General features: G+C 34.6%; 1 protein-coding gene across 3 annotated transcripts; it reads left to right on the forward strand.

Annotated features, from left to right (window-relative positions):
* Positions 1 to 5,945: 5,945 nt before the first annotated feature.
* LOC134716192 (PC-esterase domain-containing protein 1A-like) lies at positions 5,946 to 12,440 on the forward strand. 3 transcript variants are annotated; one of them, XM_063579027.1, is made up of 5 exons: positions 5,946 to 6,025; positions 7,486 to 7,573; positions 8,340 to 8,419; positions 9,026 to 9,261; positions 10,089 to 12,440. In XM_063579027.1, the coding sequence occupies exons 2-5, from the start codon at positions 7,498 to 7,500 to the stop codon at positions 11,329 to 11,331; spliced, it is 1,635 nt and encodes a 544-aa protein (XP_063435097.1). In that variant the 5' UTR covers positions 5,946 to 6,025; positions 7,486 to 7,497; the 3' UTR covers positions 11,332 to 12,440. The 3 variants fall into 3 exon arrangements, with proteins under 3 accessions (XP_063435097.1, XP_063435096.1, XP_063435098.1); XM_063579026.1 differs by having other exon boundaries at positions 5,961 to 6,124; XM_063579028.1 differs by having other exon boundaries at positions 5,965 to 6,104.
* The last annotated feature ends 2,431 nt before the right edge of the window (positions 12,441 to 14,871 follow it).

Here is a 14,871-nt window from a genome sequence, read left to right on the forward strand (position 1 = left end):
ATCAGTATACGATAATTAATCAGTTCACTCACATTTACTCACTTCACACTTGAGTAACTCTGGCTGTGTACAAAAATAATTTAACCTGACAAAGGTATTTAACTTAATTATGGAACAGAATTTTGTTCAGATATTAAACGGAAAATTTCCCCCAAAGGAAACATTTTAATCTTTATAGTAAAACCTACAATCATATTAAGGCTCTAAGAAGTTGAGCCTGCATTAAACACTTGAAACTAACCTGTAATTCAGGGGTTTTCGTTTGTTGATGTGTTACATAATTGTTCTTTTCTTTCATATTTTTGTACATAAATTAGGCTGTTGGTTTTCTCGTTCGAATTGCTTTTCATTTGTCATTTCGGGGCCTTTTATAGCTGATTATGCAAAATGGGCTCTTTTGGTAATCATACCACATCTTCCACACAGGCACTTGTCTCAGAAAAAAATTTCCTATATACCTTAATATAACACATATTGACCAATGCATTTAAACTAAGGTCTTTGTCAGAATTCATGCAGAGGGTGATTCATTGGCGTCATTGAAATTTAGACAGGGAAAGTTAAGAAGTACTATGGAAATCAATTTAACACTTCACTATTCAAATGTAAAATAAAAATACGCTATAATCTGTTTCTATAGCATCTATTTGACTTGAAATCTCCAGGTTTGAAACACGTTAAAATTCTTTTCAAGAATAAAAAAATTGCCAAGGGATCATCATTCCTGGCTATCACAAACATTGTTGCATAGGTCTGACTTTACTATAGGAGATGACAGTGCAGCCGTTGATTGACAAACTGGAAGTTAAAAGGTCATTCCCTTACAGAAGTGAAAGGATATGACAAGAAAGAAACTAAAAAATATTACTTTCAAAATTGCCAAATCAATAATTCAAAAGTTTTTATTACAAATATCGATGTTCGATGAAAACTGAAGGGTCTAATTATATGTGGTGGGTCTAATATCAAGGTTATACTCATGTCAGATATATGTTAAACCAGGAGCATTTATTTCCCTTTTCTGCTAGTGCTCTTAAATATGTCTGATAATATATATATATATATATATACTTGCAAAATCGGAAGTCTTGTTTATAACATTGACGAAATATTTTTCTTTCCAATCATTTGATACAGTCTGATTGTCCAAAATAAATAACCAGGTTTCTGGTTCAGTCTGGTAAAAAAATTTAGTGCTGATGAGTATTTTTAGACCGCATATGTCTTTTCAAAATTAAATCCCGGTTTTCTGGTCAATTTTTCTATTGCTGTAATTATTTTTAATAGGAGTATTTTTAGACTGTCTTCACAGGCACTTGTCTCAGAATCCCCCCTATATACCTGTTATATTAAGGTATAATGGGGGGGGGAGAGATTCTGTTATTAATGAGTATTTTGAGACTGTTTGCCTTTTCATCTTTTTTTCTGTCATGGCTCTGTGTCTCTTCTCGATTTAATATAACAGCTATGAGTTATCTTCCATCTGTTTTTGTTGCATTGGCTGTTAAATTCTATTACATATTCGTATAATATGATCTTATATGTTGTTCTGTGAAGCATTTTTTATATTTTATATGTACTACAAAATCCTATTTCTGATAAAAATTCAAATTTAGACTATATACATGGTCTATTATTATGGAGAAGCATTTTCATGTTACAAGTTATTTCAAATGATTTACAATATTATCCATGCCGGTCTACTCGGTTCGTTGTTTTGTTTCTTAAATAATTTAAAAAGATTCATTTACAAAACAGGACTATTACGTTGACCCCTTTCTCATGCTTAACTAACGAAATAGGACTATTATGTTATGTAACTCCTTTCTCGTGCTTGACTAAATATCTATTTTCGGAAATTATTAGATATTTTACAAAACATCCAAACTGTTTTGCAACGTAGTTTGTTCGGGATAAAACTTCTGTATTGCAACAACCACTTGTATTGAGACCCTGACAATCATAGTGTCCAATAATTTGAGACACTGTTGCATCAGAATTTCTGTGTCAGCGCTGCACCGCATGGATGAAATGTTTCAAACTGCCTCCTATTCCACCATATCAAGAATTCCCAAGATGAAGCCAAACTACAACAGGACCTATCAGCACTAGAAGACTGGGAAACCAAATGGCAGATGAAATTCCATCCAGAAAAATGCACTGTCATCCGCATTAGCACCAACAGTAAATCAAAAAAAGAGACATACTATAACTTACACGGCCACACTCTCGAAACTGTACCAACCAGCAAATATCTAGGAGTAAATTTCAGTGAAGACCTACAATGGAAACATCATGTTGACGTTACGGCCAAGAAAGCATCCAAATCCATCGGATTCCTAAGGCGTAACCTTCCAGAATGCAGCAAGAATGTACGAAATGCAGCCTACATATCTCTGGTCAGACCAACTCTAGAATATGCTAGTGCGGCATTGGACCCTCACACCACTGAGGACATAAACCGTTTAGAGCAAGTGCAAAGGAGGGCCTCCAGGTTTGTAACAAACAACTATACTATGATAAAACACCTGGATGTGTGACAACTATGGTCAAGACATTAGGATGGGAACCACTAGCTAACAGACGAAGTAACCACCGACTCGTCATGCTTTACAAGATCCAGCATAAGCTAGTGGACATTGATGCCAGTTCCATCTTACGTCCAAACGATCGGCGCACTAGAGGCAAACAACGCCTATATCAACCACCAGCAAACCAGAGAGTATATAAGTACTCATACTTTCCACGGACTATACAAGAGTGGAACCACCTTCCAACAGCTACAACAGAAGCTCCAACAATTGAGGGGTTCCAGAGTGCACTAGCCAAGAATAGTGCACCCAAGAAGCCAACACCATAGACAGCAGCCAAGAGTACATAGTTTTAAACTGTATATATTCGGAACGTTTTATTTGTAAATAGTTATTGGAGAATTGCTGTCTCATTCTCCGTCTAGTGGACTTATAACATTCTTTTAAAGAATCCAGTCCTAAGCAAGGAAGAAGAAGAAGAAGAAGGACAAACTATTGGTCAGCGATCGGCTATCTCAGTAGCTGATCGTTTACCAAATCATATTTTTAATCATCACGTGAAAGTAAGTATATATTCAATATATATATCATATTCAGGCTTAAAAGCGCATTTACCCGTGATTCATAGTGATAATTCAGGGATACGAGTAAGTAAAGCTATATCACCATTGAAATCCTGGAATTGTCTATGGTCTTATCGGGAAAAAGTCACTTGAGAAAGCCAGGACTAATGGGAACACCAATGTCATTCTAACGGGAGATTTCAACTGCCCTGACATCATATGGGACACTGCAACAGCCCTTGGACCAGACAGAGAAATCCAACAAGGACTAGTTGATATAGCTGAAACATATAATCTGACACAAATACACACTGTACCAACTCGTGAAGGAAACCTCCTAGATCTTGTATTTGTTACGAATCCAACTCTAGTTAAATCATCAAATAACGTACCAGGTATATCAGACCATGACATTATAATCACCGACCTGGAAACAAAAGTACACCATCAAAAAAGCTTACCAAGAAAATGCTATATCTACAAGAAGGCGAAATGGGACCAAATCACCACAGACCTTAAACACACCCTAGAGGAGGTCAAAGAAAAACATCACCAAGGAGCTGAGGTACATCAACTTTGGGACACCTTCAAATGTCAGCTTCAAAAAACAATGAATACAAACATTCCGAACAAAGAGATAAGATCAAGAAATAACATCCCATGGATCAAACACAAACAGAGAAAAATGCTAAAGAAAAAACAGAGGCTATACAAACAAGCCAGAAAAACAAACAAATGGTCAAATTATAGGTCCTTCCAAAAGGAATGCAAGAAACAACTGAGGAAAGCAGAATATGAATATGTCAACCAAAACATCTTTGAGGGCCTAAACAACAATGACACAAAGCCGTTTTGGAAATACATTAAATCCAAACGCCAGGACTCAGGAGGAATAGCACCATTAAAAAAGGGAACTACTCTTGTCAGTGACAGTAAAGGAAAAGCCGAACTCCTACTAGAACAATTCAAGTCCGTATTCACAATAACATCAGACACTAATCTACCAACAACAAGAATACGAGCAAAAATCAATATAACACCTCTAACGATCGACCAAAAGGGGCTGGAGAAACTACTAAAAAACACAAACCCTAATAAAGCCTCTGGACCAGACAACATCCCAAACCGCATACTCAAGGAATGTGCTGAACAACTAGCACCCATTCTACAAATCATAATGCAATGCTCGCTAGACACAGGTGAACTACCAAAAGACTGGAGAGACGCAAACATATCCAGTATCTTCAAAAAAGGAGACAAACACCTGGCAGAAAACTACAGACCTGTATCCTTAACATCTGTCATCAGCAAAATTCTAAAACACATCGTATGCAGGCATATTCTTAAACATCTGGAAAAAAACAAAATCCTAACCAACTTAAACCACGGCTTCAGGTCAGGATACTCATGTGAAACCCAACTCATAACTACCATCAACGACTTCTTACAAGAACACGACAAGGGACATCAAATCGACGTAGGCATATTAGACTTTTCAAAAGCTTTCGACACCGTACCACACAACAAATTATTACATAAATTAGATCAGTATGGAATTAAAGGAAATACACACAAATGGCTTAAGAACTTCCTAACTGCAAGATCAATGAGAACCATCGTGGAAGGCGAATCATCTAGCGAAACAACAGTCGACTCAGGGGTCCCCCAGGGCACAGTCTTAGGACCAATCCTATTCATGTGCCACATCAATGACCTACCAGACAGTGTAACATCATCAGTAAGACTATTTGCTGACGACTGCCTACTATACAGAACAATTAAAAATAGCCAAGACCAACAAAAGCTACAAACAGATTTGGAACAACTAGAAATCTGGGCCGACAAATGGGGAATGCGATTCAACGCCAAAAAGTGCTATGTTCTATCCATAAACAAAAAAGCAGACAAATTCTACACGCTTAATAAACACATCCTACAAGAAGTACAAGTGAACCCCTACTTAGGACTCCAAATCTCAAACGATCTGAAATGGAGCTTCCACATAAATAACATCAGCAAGAAAGCCAACGCCACCTTGGGCTGTCTTCGGAGGAACTTGAGGAACGTACCAGAAGCATGTAGGAAAGTAGCATATATATATCCCTTGTAAGATCAACCATGGAATATGGCGCAACAATCTGGAACCCATATATGAAAGGGGATATTGACAAACTAGAACGTATCCAAAACAGAGGCTTACGATTCATAAAGAAAAACTACAGGAGTCGGGAAACAGGGTCCATAACTAATATGAGACGCCAGCTTGAAATGGAGACGCTAGAGGAAAGAAGACACAGCCTCCGTCTTATCCTGATTTACAAGGTGGTTGAGGGTCTGGTGCCGGCTCTACCAGCCGACAATTTTGTCATACCAGCAAGACCGAAACGAACAATTAAAGCCAAAACTTACTTAAACTGTGAAACTGACAATATCATTGAACGTCAAGTTATTAATAACACCAGAGGACTGAAAGTACCAAATAGCAACAAACCACAGTACAAACATTCATTTTTTGTGGAAACAACTATTCACTGGAACCAACTACCAGATAAAGTTGTGCATGCAGGTTCTGTAGAGGCATTTAAGACCGCTCTACAAGAACACCGCCCATAACAACGGCGCTCTTCTCCACCGTGTATAAAAGCCTTAATAGGATTCTACACGTACCACTACAGATACAGATACAGACAGATCGTCAGAAGTTATGAAACCAACACTGTATAGTAGTTTTTAAGAGACTTTTAGGTCAAATATGTACTCCCTGAGTGCAGATTCTGTAAAACTATTCATCCCTGAGAAGAATAAAACAAAACAAACAAGATTAAAAAAAAACTCAAGGCTTTGTGAAAGTCAGTCAAGTTTTGTACGTTTCACTCCCCATTCTTAACTAGCCCCTAAGAGGAAAACGAAACGAAAAAGAACAGATCACTGGTAAAGCATTCTGCAATTGAATGATAAAGAAACCTGGTGTTAATCAACGAGATAGCATCCAAATTATATACAAAACAAGGCATTATATCAGACCTGAAGGTACAGTGTTATACAATGCGACAACGAGGGACATATGCATGATCACAGCCACTTGTTTCATACTAAAGGACCCCGTGTCTGTGACTGTGGCCATGTTTCTGGGGGGTTGTGTTTTAAATTAATTTATTCTTATTGTCCCTTGTGACAGTTGTGTGATGCATTGCATATAAACTTGATAAATGGGAGTCTATCCGTCTTTATCGCACCACAGGTAAACTATCACGTTGTATTTTGTGATTGGTTTAACACTGTGATCCCCTATGGGGGTTAGTAAATTTCATAGGGGTTCATGACGCATTAATTGTTACGTAACTATTAATGGTGTTTTGTTTCATTGTTTATTTTTCAACATAACGCAGCAGTCTGTGTGTGTGTCCATCTCCTAATTAAGTTTCGTAAACTCTCTCAAGTGTACAATACACTAAATTGTGACTTTATCGCTATCTGTCCTCCATTACTGGATATCACACAGGTTTCTGTAAAATGTTGACTTCATAAAACAAAATATCTGATGCCACAATGGAAAAGTGATAGTTGTATGTGTCAAAAGTTCAAGTGGCCAGGTCAGCAGGGATTAGCGATAAGGTGTATTCTTGCCATCATACTAATGAAATTTATATCATAGCTTAACATCAGCAATGTCATGAATGAGTTCGAAAATCAGTGTTGATGAAACAAGAGTTATAAAATTGAGAATGCAAATGGGGAATGTGTCAAAGACACAACAGCCAAAGGCCACCAATGGGTCTTCAATGCAGCGAGAAATTCTGTCCCCTGTAAAAATTGTTCCAAATTTTTATGAAACGAAATAATATTTATACAAGCAATGTTCATACAAGTTTGAAATTCACTGCCAATGAATTATTTTTAAAAGTGTTATATGCCTCTTGGAAATAATGATTTAAAAAAATATATTGGTACAAATGTACCACTATCATCATGATCATGTGTACAGTTACTGCCAGATTTATATGAAACTTATATGCTCGTAGATTTATACATGTATCAGCAATCAGATCTCTCAGATAATTTAGAAATGACTACTGATCAAATACTTTTTACATATTTCTTAGTATAAATGTCATTTTCAGAGCTTTCACACTTTGATCAACACTTATCAAACATGTTAATGTATATGTTTTCCTCCTCCGTGTCACAGAGATTCCTATGTTAATTTACACTTGTAGTATGTTTTTTAGTCAATGTTAATGGAAGTAAATTGTTGAGAATTACTCAACTTGTTCATGACTGTCTACTGCTTTTTCTAAAATGAGTTTTTGTAAAAAAAAATCTATAATTATATTTACACATATATATCGTACATTCATATTCAATTGAAGTTATGCTTATTTTTGTTTTAGGTGACCTGAGTTATGGCAGCCATCTTTCTTCAGAAGGATGCTCAAGAGCTGTTAAAAAACAAATATGTCATAGTTATGGGAGGATCAAGTACGTGTTTCATTTTGGGCTTTTATGGATAGTTGTCTCATTGGCAATCATACCACATCTTCTTTTTTATATAATACCATTTGATGATTGATTGGTAGGTTTTGTTTCAGTCACCTCAGCTCAAGTGTTACATTCAATGATTGATTCTTGGAAGATTTTTGTTTCAGTCACCTCAGCACACATATGTACATTATACATTCAATGATTGATTGGTAAATGTTTGCTTTTTTAGCTCCTTGATATAAATACTAACCTACACAGTATAAACAAATCATGATTATTTTAATGATATATGTGCCAAACCTCTAATTTTTTTTGCAAAAATGTTTGAAATTACCAGAGTATTGTGGTTTCCAATTGATAACATCAAAGTTAAATACACCTTATCGCTATTATCCTACTCGGCCGGCCGACCCGGCCGCTTGACCTTTTGACGCACACAACAATCACTTTTCCATTGTGGCGTCAGATGTTTTGTTTTATGACGTCAAAATTTTACGGGAACCTGTGTAATATCCAGTAATGGCGGACAAAAAGTGATAAGGTGTATTGCTATATTGCACAGCATACAATACAAGGGACTTTTTCATTTATAATTCAGGACCTTATGGATGTTACCAATAATAATATGTGTTTTTTCAAATAAGTGCTTATTATAAAGATGATAAACTGATTCATATAGGAATTCATAAACTTTGCTACTGTGTATGACTTCTTGAGCTGAAATTGTTTATCTGTTATTCCCCAATTTTTCTTCTATTTTCAGTTCAGCGGTCTATTTACAAAGACTTGATCAGACTTATACAAGGGAACACTTTTCTAACAGATAATCTTCTGAGAATGAAGGTATGATTAAACGAATTAAAGGTTTCTTATTTCAAGTGTCAGAAATCATTGGCAAGAATAGAAAAATGTCAAAGGAATAACTGACTTATCTGTTTATGAATGCAAAGGGCAATCATTGATTTTTTCATTGTTAATCTAAGTTTGACTTTAAAGCAAGTTTTAAAATTCATTACAGTTATAAATATCCTGATGCTCTTGCAAACGAGACCTGTTTTATGCATTTTTAGATTGATATATTTATTGTGCAGAGCCTTACTACAGTTAAACCATTGGACTTTGAATGGAAATGTTGCAATCTTTGGTTGGATATTTTAAGAAACCTCAATGATGCTTAATCTCAAAGCAGAGGCAAATCCAAAAAGTTATGAGTCTAGAATGTGTTTACATGATTTACAAGTATCCCTGGTTCCAGTCTATAATTTTGATATTTTTCAAATATGGAACTAAGTCCTATAAAGTGAAATATCATAGTTATAGTTTCTTTGTTGAGGTATTTCTAAAATTGAATGAATACATTTGAATAATGTATTATCTGAAATTTAGAAGAGTTCAAAGTGTTTTTCTCTAATACAAGATTATATACATGTATATATTAAATGTTTCCAGGGTGAAGATTCCTGTTTACGTGACAAACTATTAGATGGGGGGATGAGAGGAGCTGACAAGAAAGGCATAGGTTATAGAGAAGTCAGACAGTACCAGACAGACTTCTATTTCCTACAGTTTATCTTCATGACAAGATCTTACAATACTTATTTAGAGTCAGTTATAAACAAGTTAGCTTCAGCAGAACAGAAACCAGATGTTATCATTGTTAATTCATGTCTCTGGGATATCACAAGGTATTTGATATGATTATACTAGTAACATCAATAGTAAGTTTTCTTCTTTTTGTAAAGTTTCCAACTGGATTATGATCTTTTCAGTGACCTCAATGGCTCATGTTCATATTTCTTATTTTTTACATCTTTATTCTGGTTCTGAAAAAGCCTATGGCCTTTGTTAGTCTTGTATGATTTTTAATTTTAGTTTATTGTGTATAATTCAGAGTTTTAGTATGACGTCCATTATCACTGAACTAGTTTACATATTTTTTAAGGGGCTGGCTGAAGGAAGCCTCTGGGTGCGGAATCTTCTCACTTCATTGAAGACCAATTGGTGTCCTTCAGCTGTTGTCTGCTCTATGGTCTGTTTGTTGTCTCTTTAACACATTCCCTATTTCTATTTTCAATTTTATGAACCCCCTTGGTGTTATCACTGGATTTAGAGCAAACAAAAATCAATCAATGACAAAGAAAACTGTTTTTGGTATAAAAATTATTTCAAAGTTAACATATAATATCCATCTGAGTGGGTAAATCCTACATTAGCTACATTTTCAAGGTTCATAGTAAAAGTTTTCTTGACAAAATCTGTTTGTTAAAGTCTTGTATTTTGTCAGCAGCTTTTTGAGTCTGTTCTGCTCCTTTGATTTGCAGTGCCTGTCATCCATTGTTTTCTTTTTAACAAATCAGATTCTTCTCTGAATCAACTGAACCAATTTTAATCAAACATAGGGTAACTGATCAGTACTATTTTAAAGTTGTTGTTTTTTAATGCATTGGTTTATACTGCAATTACCAAATTAATTGTTTTAGATTAATTGAATGTTTTATCTTTTTTGTTTTAGATATGGTAAAACACCCGTACCTGAGTATAAACAAAATCTGCATAAACTTTTCAAAAAGCTGAAATCTGATTTACCAGAGTGCCTTGTAATATGGAATACAAATCCTGCTATATCTCATAACCCTAAGGGAGGAGTTTTTATACCAGGACTGGATTACTTGAAGGATTCTATGGAGTTGCATGTCTTAGAGGCTAATTATTATGCCTCAAAAGCTGCCGTGGAATACGGCCATGATGTCATTGACCTCCATTATTTCCTCCGTCATCAAATTCATAGACGTGCAGAAGACGGGATACATTGGGATATGACAGGACATCGTAGAATAACAAACTTAATCTTGTCACACGTTGCTCAAACATGGGGTGTAAAAATGCCAAAGCATATTAAAATACAAATGGACGATAATGGCAATGAAATAAATGAAAACTTACAATCGAATAACACGGAAATTCGGGAGGAAATTGAAAAAATCAAATTTAAAAGTATTTTTGATGTTGAGAAGAAAGAACCAGCAAAAAATAAACATGATGATATTGTTGTAGTGGAAGTAGCTAAAGATAAGAACAAACCCATACCAAATGCAACAAAACCAGAAACTTTCAAACCAAAGTCAGCTAGAAACAGAAACAATAAAAGGAAGCGCAGACAAGGACGTCAATGGCAGAATGACAGACACAGTCCAGTGCCTACTATGCATAATGATAATGTTCAAGTATTTAACTATAATCATCAGCCACAGAATGTACAGCATGCTAATTTCAACTTCCAGTCGGCCAATCAGGTACAACAAAATCCGTTTGTTCCACGCCCTAACCCATATCATAATCCACCAATTCCATCAAATCAATTTCATCATGCTCATTCTCAAAACGTGGATTATTCACAAGACGAGGATTATTCACTAAACGTGGTTCATTCACAAAATGTGGTTCGTTCACAAAACATGGTTCATTCACAAAACATGGTTCATCAACAAAACATAGTTCGTTCACAAAACATGGTTCATCAACAAAACATAGTTCATCAACAAAACATGGTTGGAAATCCATTTCAGAATCAGAACTTGAGGAATAATGCATTTCAACAACAAGACTTCAGAAATGACAATTTTCAGATGTTGAATTTTGACAATGGTCAATGGCAGCCCTATCAGGAGGAAGAATTATCCCATGAACATTATCAAAATCATGCAGAACATAACAGGTTCAATCCATATGGAAGGGAGAGAGGTCCTATGTATTAAATGATACGAGTGATTCTCTTTCCTGCAAAAATCATGGAATGAAATATCCCTTGGTTACATGGAGTCAAATTCTCTAATGATAACATCTTATACATGTATCATTACTGATTATATTTCAAATTTTGAAGTTAACTTTTGTACAGTGTATATATCAATTGTTTTCCAGTTAAAAATCGGTTTTTTGTTTGTTCACAGTATATTAGAAATGTTCAAAATGAGATTTTAATAAACAAAGCCAAAAGAAAGGGTGAGAAATTGTTCATGATCACATATGTAATCAATACTACAGATTCCTGATTTTATTGACCCTTATTGTTGTGAGTTCAATCTGATTTAGAGCTTAGGTTTTGCTGTAGTAATATTATATAATACAACACTGCACAGAAACCTGTGAAACTATCTGAAGAACATTGTGCTTTTGGTATTTGAAGTGCGAGCACCTGTGTAAGTGTATCTTTTTGTCTTGAAATTTGATGCTCTTTGTTTCTAACATTCTATAAGTTCTGCAAAATATTCAACACAGTGTAACACCTAGGTTTGTTTTCTGAAAGACACTTTAGGTTTCAAATCCAGAAATTCAATTGATAAACTTTTTATTTTAGAATCATTATAAGAAACCTGGTGATAATTTACTTGATGTCCTCATATATGCCTGCACATAGATTCAAATTATTACTTGTATGCATTTTAAAATTTTCAGACCAATTGCAAAATGCAGACATATTGTCATTGAAGACTGCAGTAGAAGTATTATTAATTTCCATCATGTGATTTCTGTAATACTGTTATGTGTTTGCCAGTTACATACTATGTATGGTGTAAGATAATATTAATAATGTTACATATTGATTAAATGAAATAGATTAAATTGTTTTACCAAATTTTCAGGGTAATAAAAATATTTGCATGAAGAAGTGTTTTTTATTGTCTTTCTGAAACAAATTGTGATGTCAGGACAAAGGTGTACTGTTTTTGGCATTGACCACATCAACAATATGTTCAAGTTATATAATAAGCTCTAATCGTTAGTGAATGATTTATGGAACGCAGTTGTATCAATATTGGCTTAACTCATTTCCCTGTGTAAGTTATTTGCCTGTTATAGTTTGTATGTACCAGTAATTAAAATGTTAAAATGAAGAAAAAGTAGAGGCATTTCCTTTCAAGAATTTTTTTTTCAAGAATTTAATGGTCAACATGATATAGTTTTGTGTGTACAGTTGTCTTTTATGGAATTATTTTTAATGATTGTTTTTTTTGTGCTTTTCATCATTTGTATAATCTGTATTATAGAAGATAATGCTGCTAATGTTACCTATTAACAAAATGAAATAGAATATTGTTTTACCTATTTTTCCAGGTAATAAAGATCTATGCATATATGAAATCATAATCTTTCAGTCAGTTTAATTGAAGTCTGGAGCTTGCATGTCAGTTAACTGCTAGTAGTCTTGTTATTTATATATTATTGTCATTTTGTTTATTTTCTTTGGTTACATTTTCTGACATCAGACTCGGACTTCTCTTGAACTGAATTTTAATGTGCGTATTGTTATGCGTTTACTTTTCTACATTGGTTAGAGGTATAGGGGGAGGGTTGAGATCTCACAAACATGTTTAACCCCGCCGCATTTTTGCACCTGTCCCAAGTCAGTAGCCTCTGGCCTTTGTTAGTCTTGTATTATTTTAATTTTAGTTTCTTGTGTACAATTTGGAAATTAGTATGGCGTTCATTATCACTGAACTAGTATATATTTGTTTAGGGGCCAGCTGAAGGACGCCTCCGGGTGCGGGAATTTCTCGCTACATTGAAGACCTGTTGATGACCTTCTGCTGTTGTTTTTTTATTTGGTCGGGTTGTTGTCTCTTTGACACATTCCCCATTTCCATTCTCAATTTTATTTGTGAGAAAGGTTCCCTGATTTGTGTCTACAGAGAAGCTTAACTATAATTATGTAAACACCATCAAAAATAAAACTTGGTGAATATTTTTTTTATGGTATTATGAACATACTAAGATGAAAAGTGAAAAATCGCGAATTATCCCTTTAATAAGTTTTTCTTGTGTTTTGACATCATAAAATTGTTAAAAGGGTGTTCATTTTCAATTTTCTTTTTCAACTCTTCAAGACAAATATTTTTAAACAATGAACAAGGTATGGTAAGTTTCCTTTGAAACTAATGCACATGATGGCAATCTCAAAACGTATTTGAAACTTTAATCATGAGTGTACTTGGATGTTCTTGGGCCTGAAAATGTAAACTGTTATACAAGGTCACAGTTTATTTCTCAACATAGGACCATATCATATGCCTTGATAGACTAACAAACACAATAGTCTTGTGACAGCGTGCTTGCCTGGGGATGCTAGAGACTGTGGATTAGGTTTCATGTCCTGTTCCAACCAAAGTCGGGAATTAATATGTTTGCTTCTTCTCACTAAGAATCCGGTATCATAGGGTATTTTAAACCCCCTGAAAAGTAAACCTGGTGTCAACATACCATATAGATTAATGTGTCTAGGTAGAGTGACATGTCTTCTTTTTGACTGTTATCTTTTACGTTAAAATCCAACTTGGTGAGCCAGTCAAGCACATTTAAATATAGTTTCTATAATGACATGTTCTTGAACCACCGGAGATCATTTGGTATTTGCTACTGGATATTAGATACCAATTACACCTATCCAACCTCGATAAGCTAAAATGTTTTCACAACTATTCATCAATCAAAAATATGTTGAGAAAATTTCCTGTGATAGAAATTTGGCCACGTTTTATGGGTTCAATCTAACATTTAGTAAATTCAATGCCCGATATGTAGTTTGAATATAAATTATCGAAATAGAATTAAGAAGATATGGGTATATTGCCAATGAAACAGCTGTCTTTCAGAGACTAAAATGAAGACGAAGTAAGTGACTTCATGATACCTTACAACCTTCAACAATGAGCAACAACCAAATTGCATAGCATGACTAGCTTTAAAGGACCCGAAATAACAAATGTAAAACAATTTAAACGAGAAAAACTAACGACCTGATTTATAAAAAAAAAATATATGATACAACAATAAATGACAACCACTGAACCATTACTTGGAAAGTCGGAATATACATGTGAATATAAACAAACCATATCAAAAATTAAGTTCTGATCACTTAACATTGACAAGATTACTAACCAATTCTATTTTCTGTATGGTACATGCATCCCAAATATGTATCTGGCTTTCGTCTTTTCATATAAAATATCACACTGGTACTAAACTATCTTTACAAGTGTGGACACAGATCAGTGTGGATAGTGTGTATGTTTAACAGTGTTTTCTGACAGAGTTCTCTGTTTTCCCATAGGGTTCTATGAGTCTTCTATGTTAAACTGTGCTACACAGTGACAGCCAACCTATACCAAGCACTAAACATTAGCAGTGTCGTTTATTTAATATTAAGTTTTGATGTTCAAGACTCGTGGATGACTGTCCGATACACTAATTGCATGGATTAGCATATGAATCTGATGAAATATGTTCCACAACTT

The sequence above is a fragment of the Mytilus trossulus genome, chromosome 4 (genome assembly GCF_036588685.1).
Source record: "Mytilus trossulus isolate FHL-02 chromosome 4, PNRI_Mtr1.1.1.hap1, whole genome shotgun sequence".
NCBI lineage: Eukaryota > Metazoa > Mollusca > Bivalvia > Mytilida > Mytilidae > Mytilus > Mytilus trossulus.

Coding starts and splice junctions, on each gene's coding strand:
- LOC134716192 (XM_063579027.1), top strand. CDS start 7,498: ATGGCAGCCATCTTTCTTCAGAAGGATGCTCAAGAGCTGTTAAAAAAC. Junction 7,574..8,339: donor CATAGTTATGGGAGGATCAA/GTACGTGTTTCA, acceptor TTCTATTTTCAG/TTCAGCGGTCTATTTACAAA. Junction 9,262..10,088: donor TGTCTCTGGGATATCACAAG/GTATTTGATATG, acceptor TTTTTGTTTTAG/ATATGGTAAAACACCCGTAC.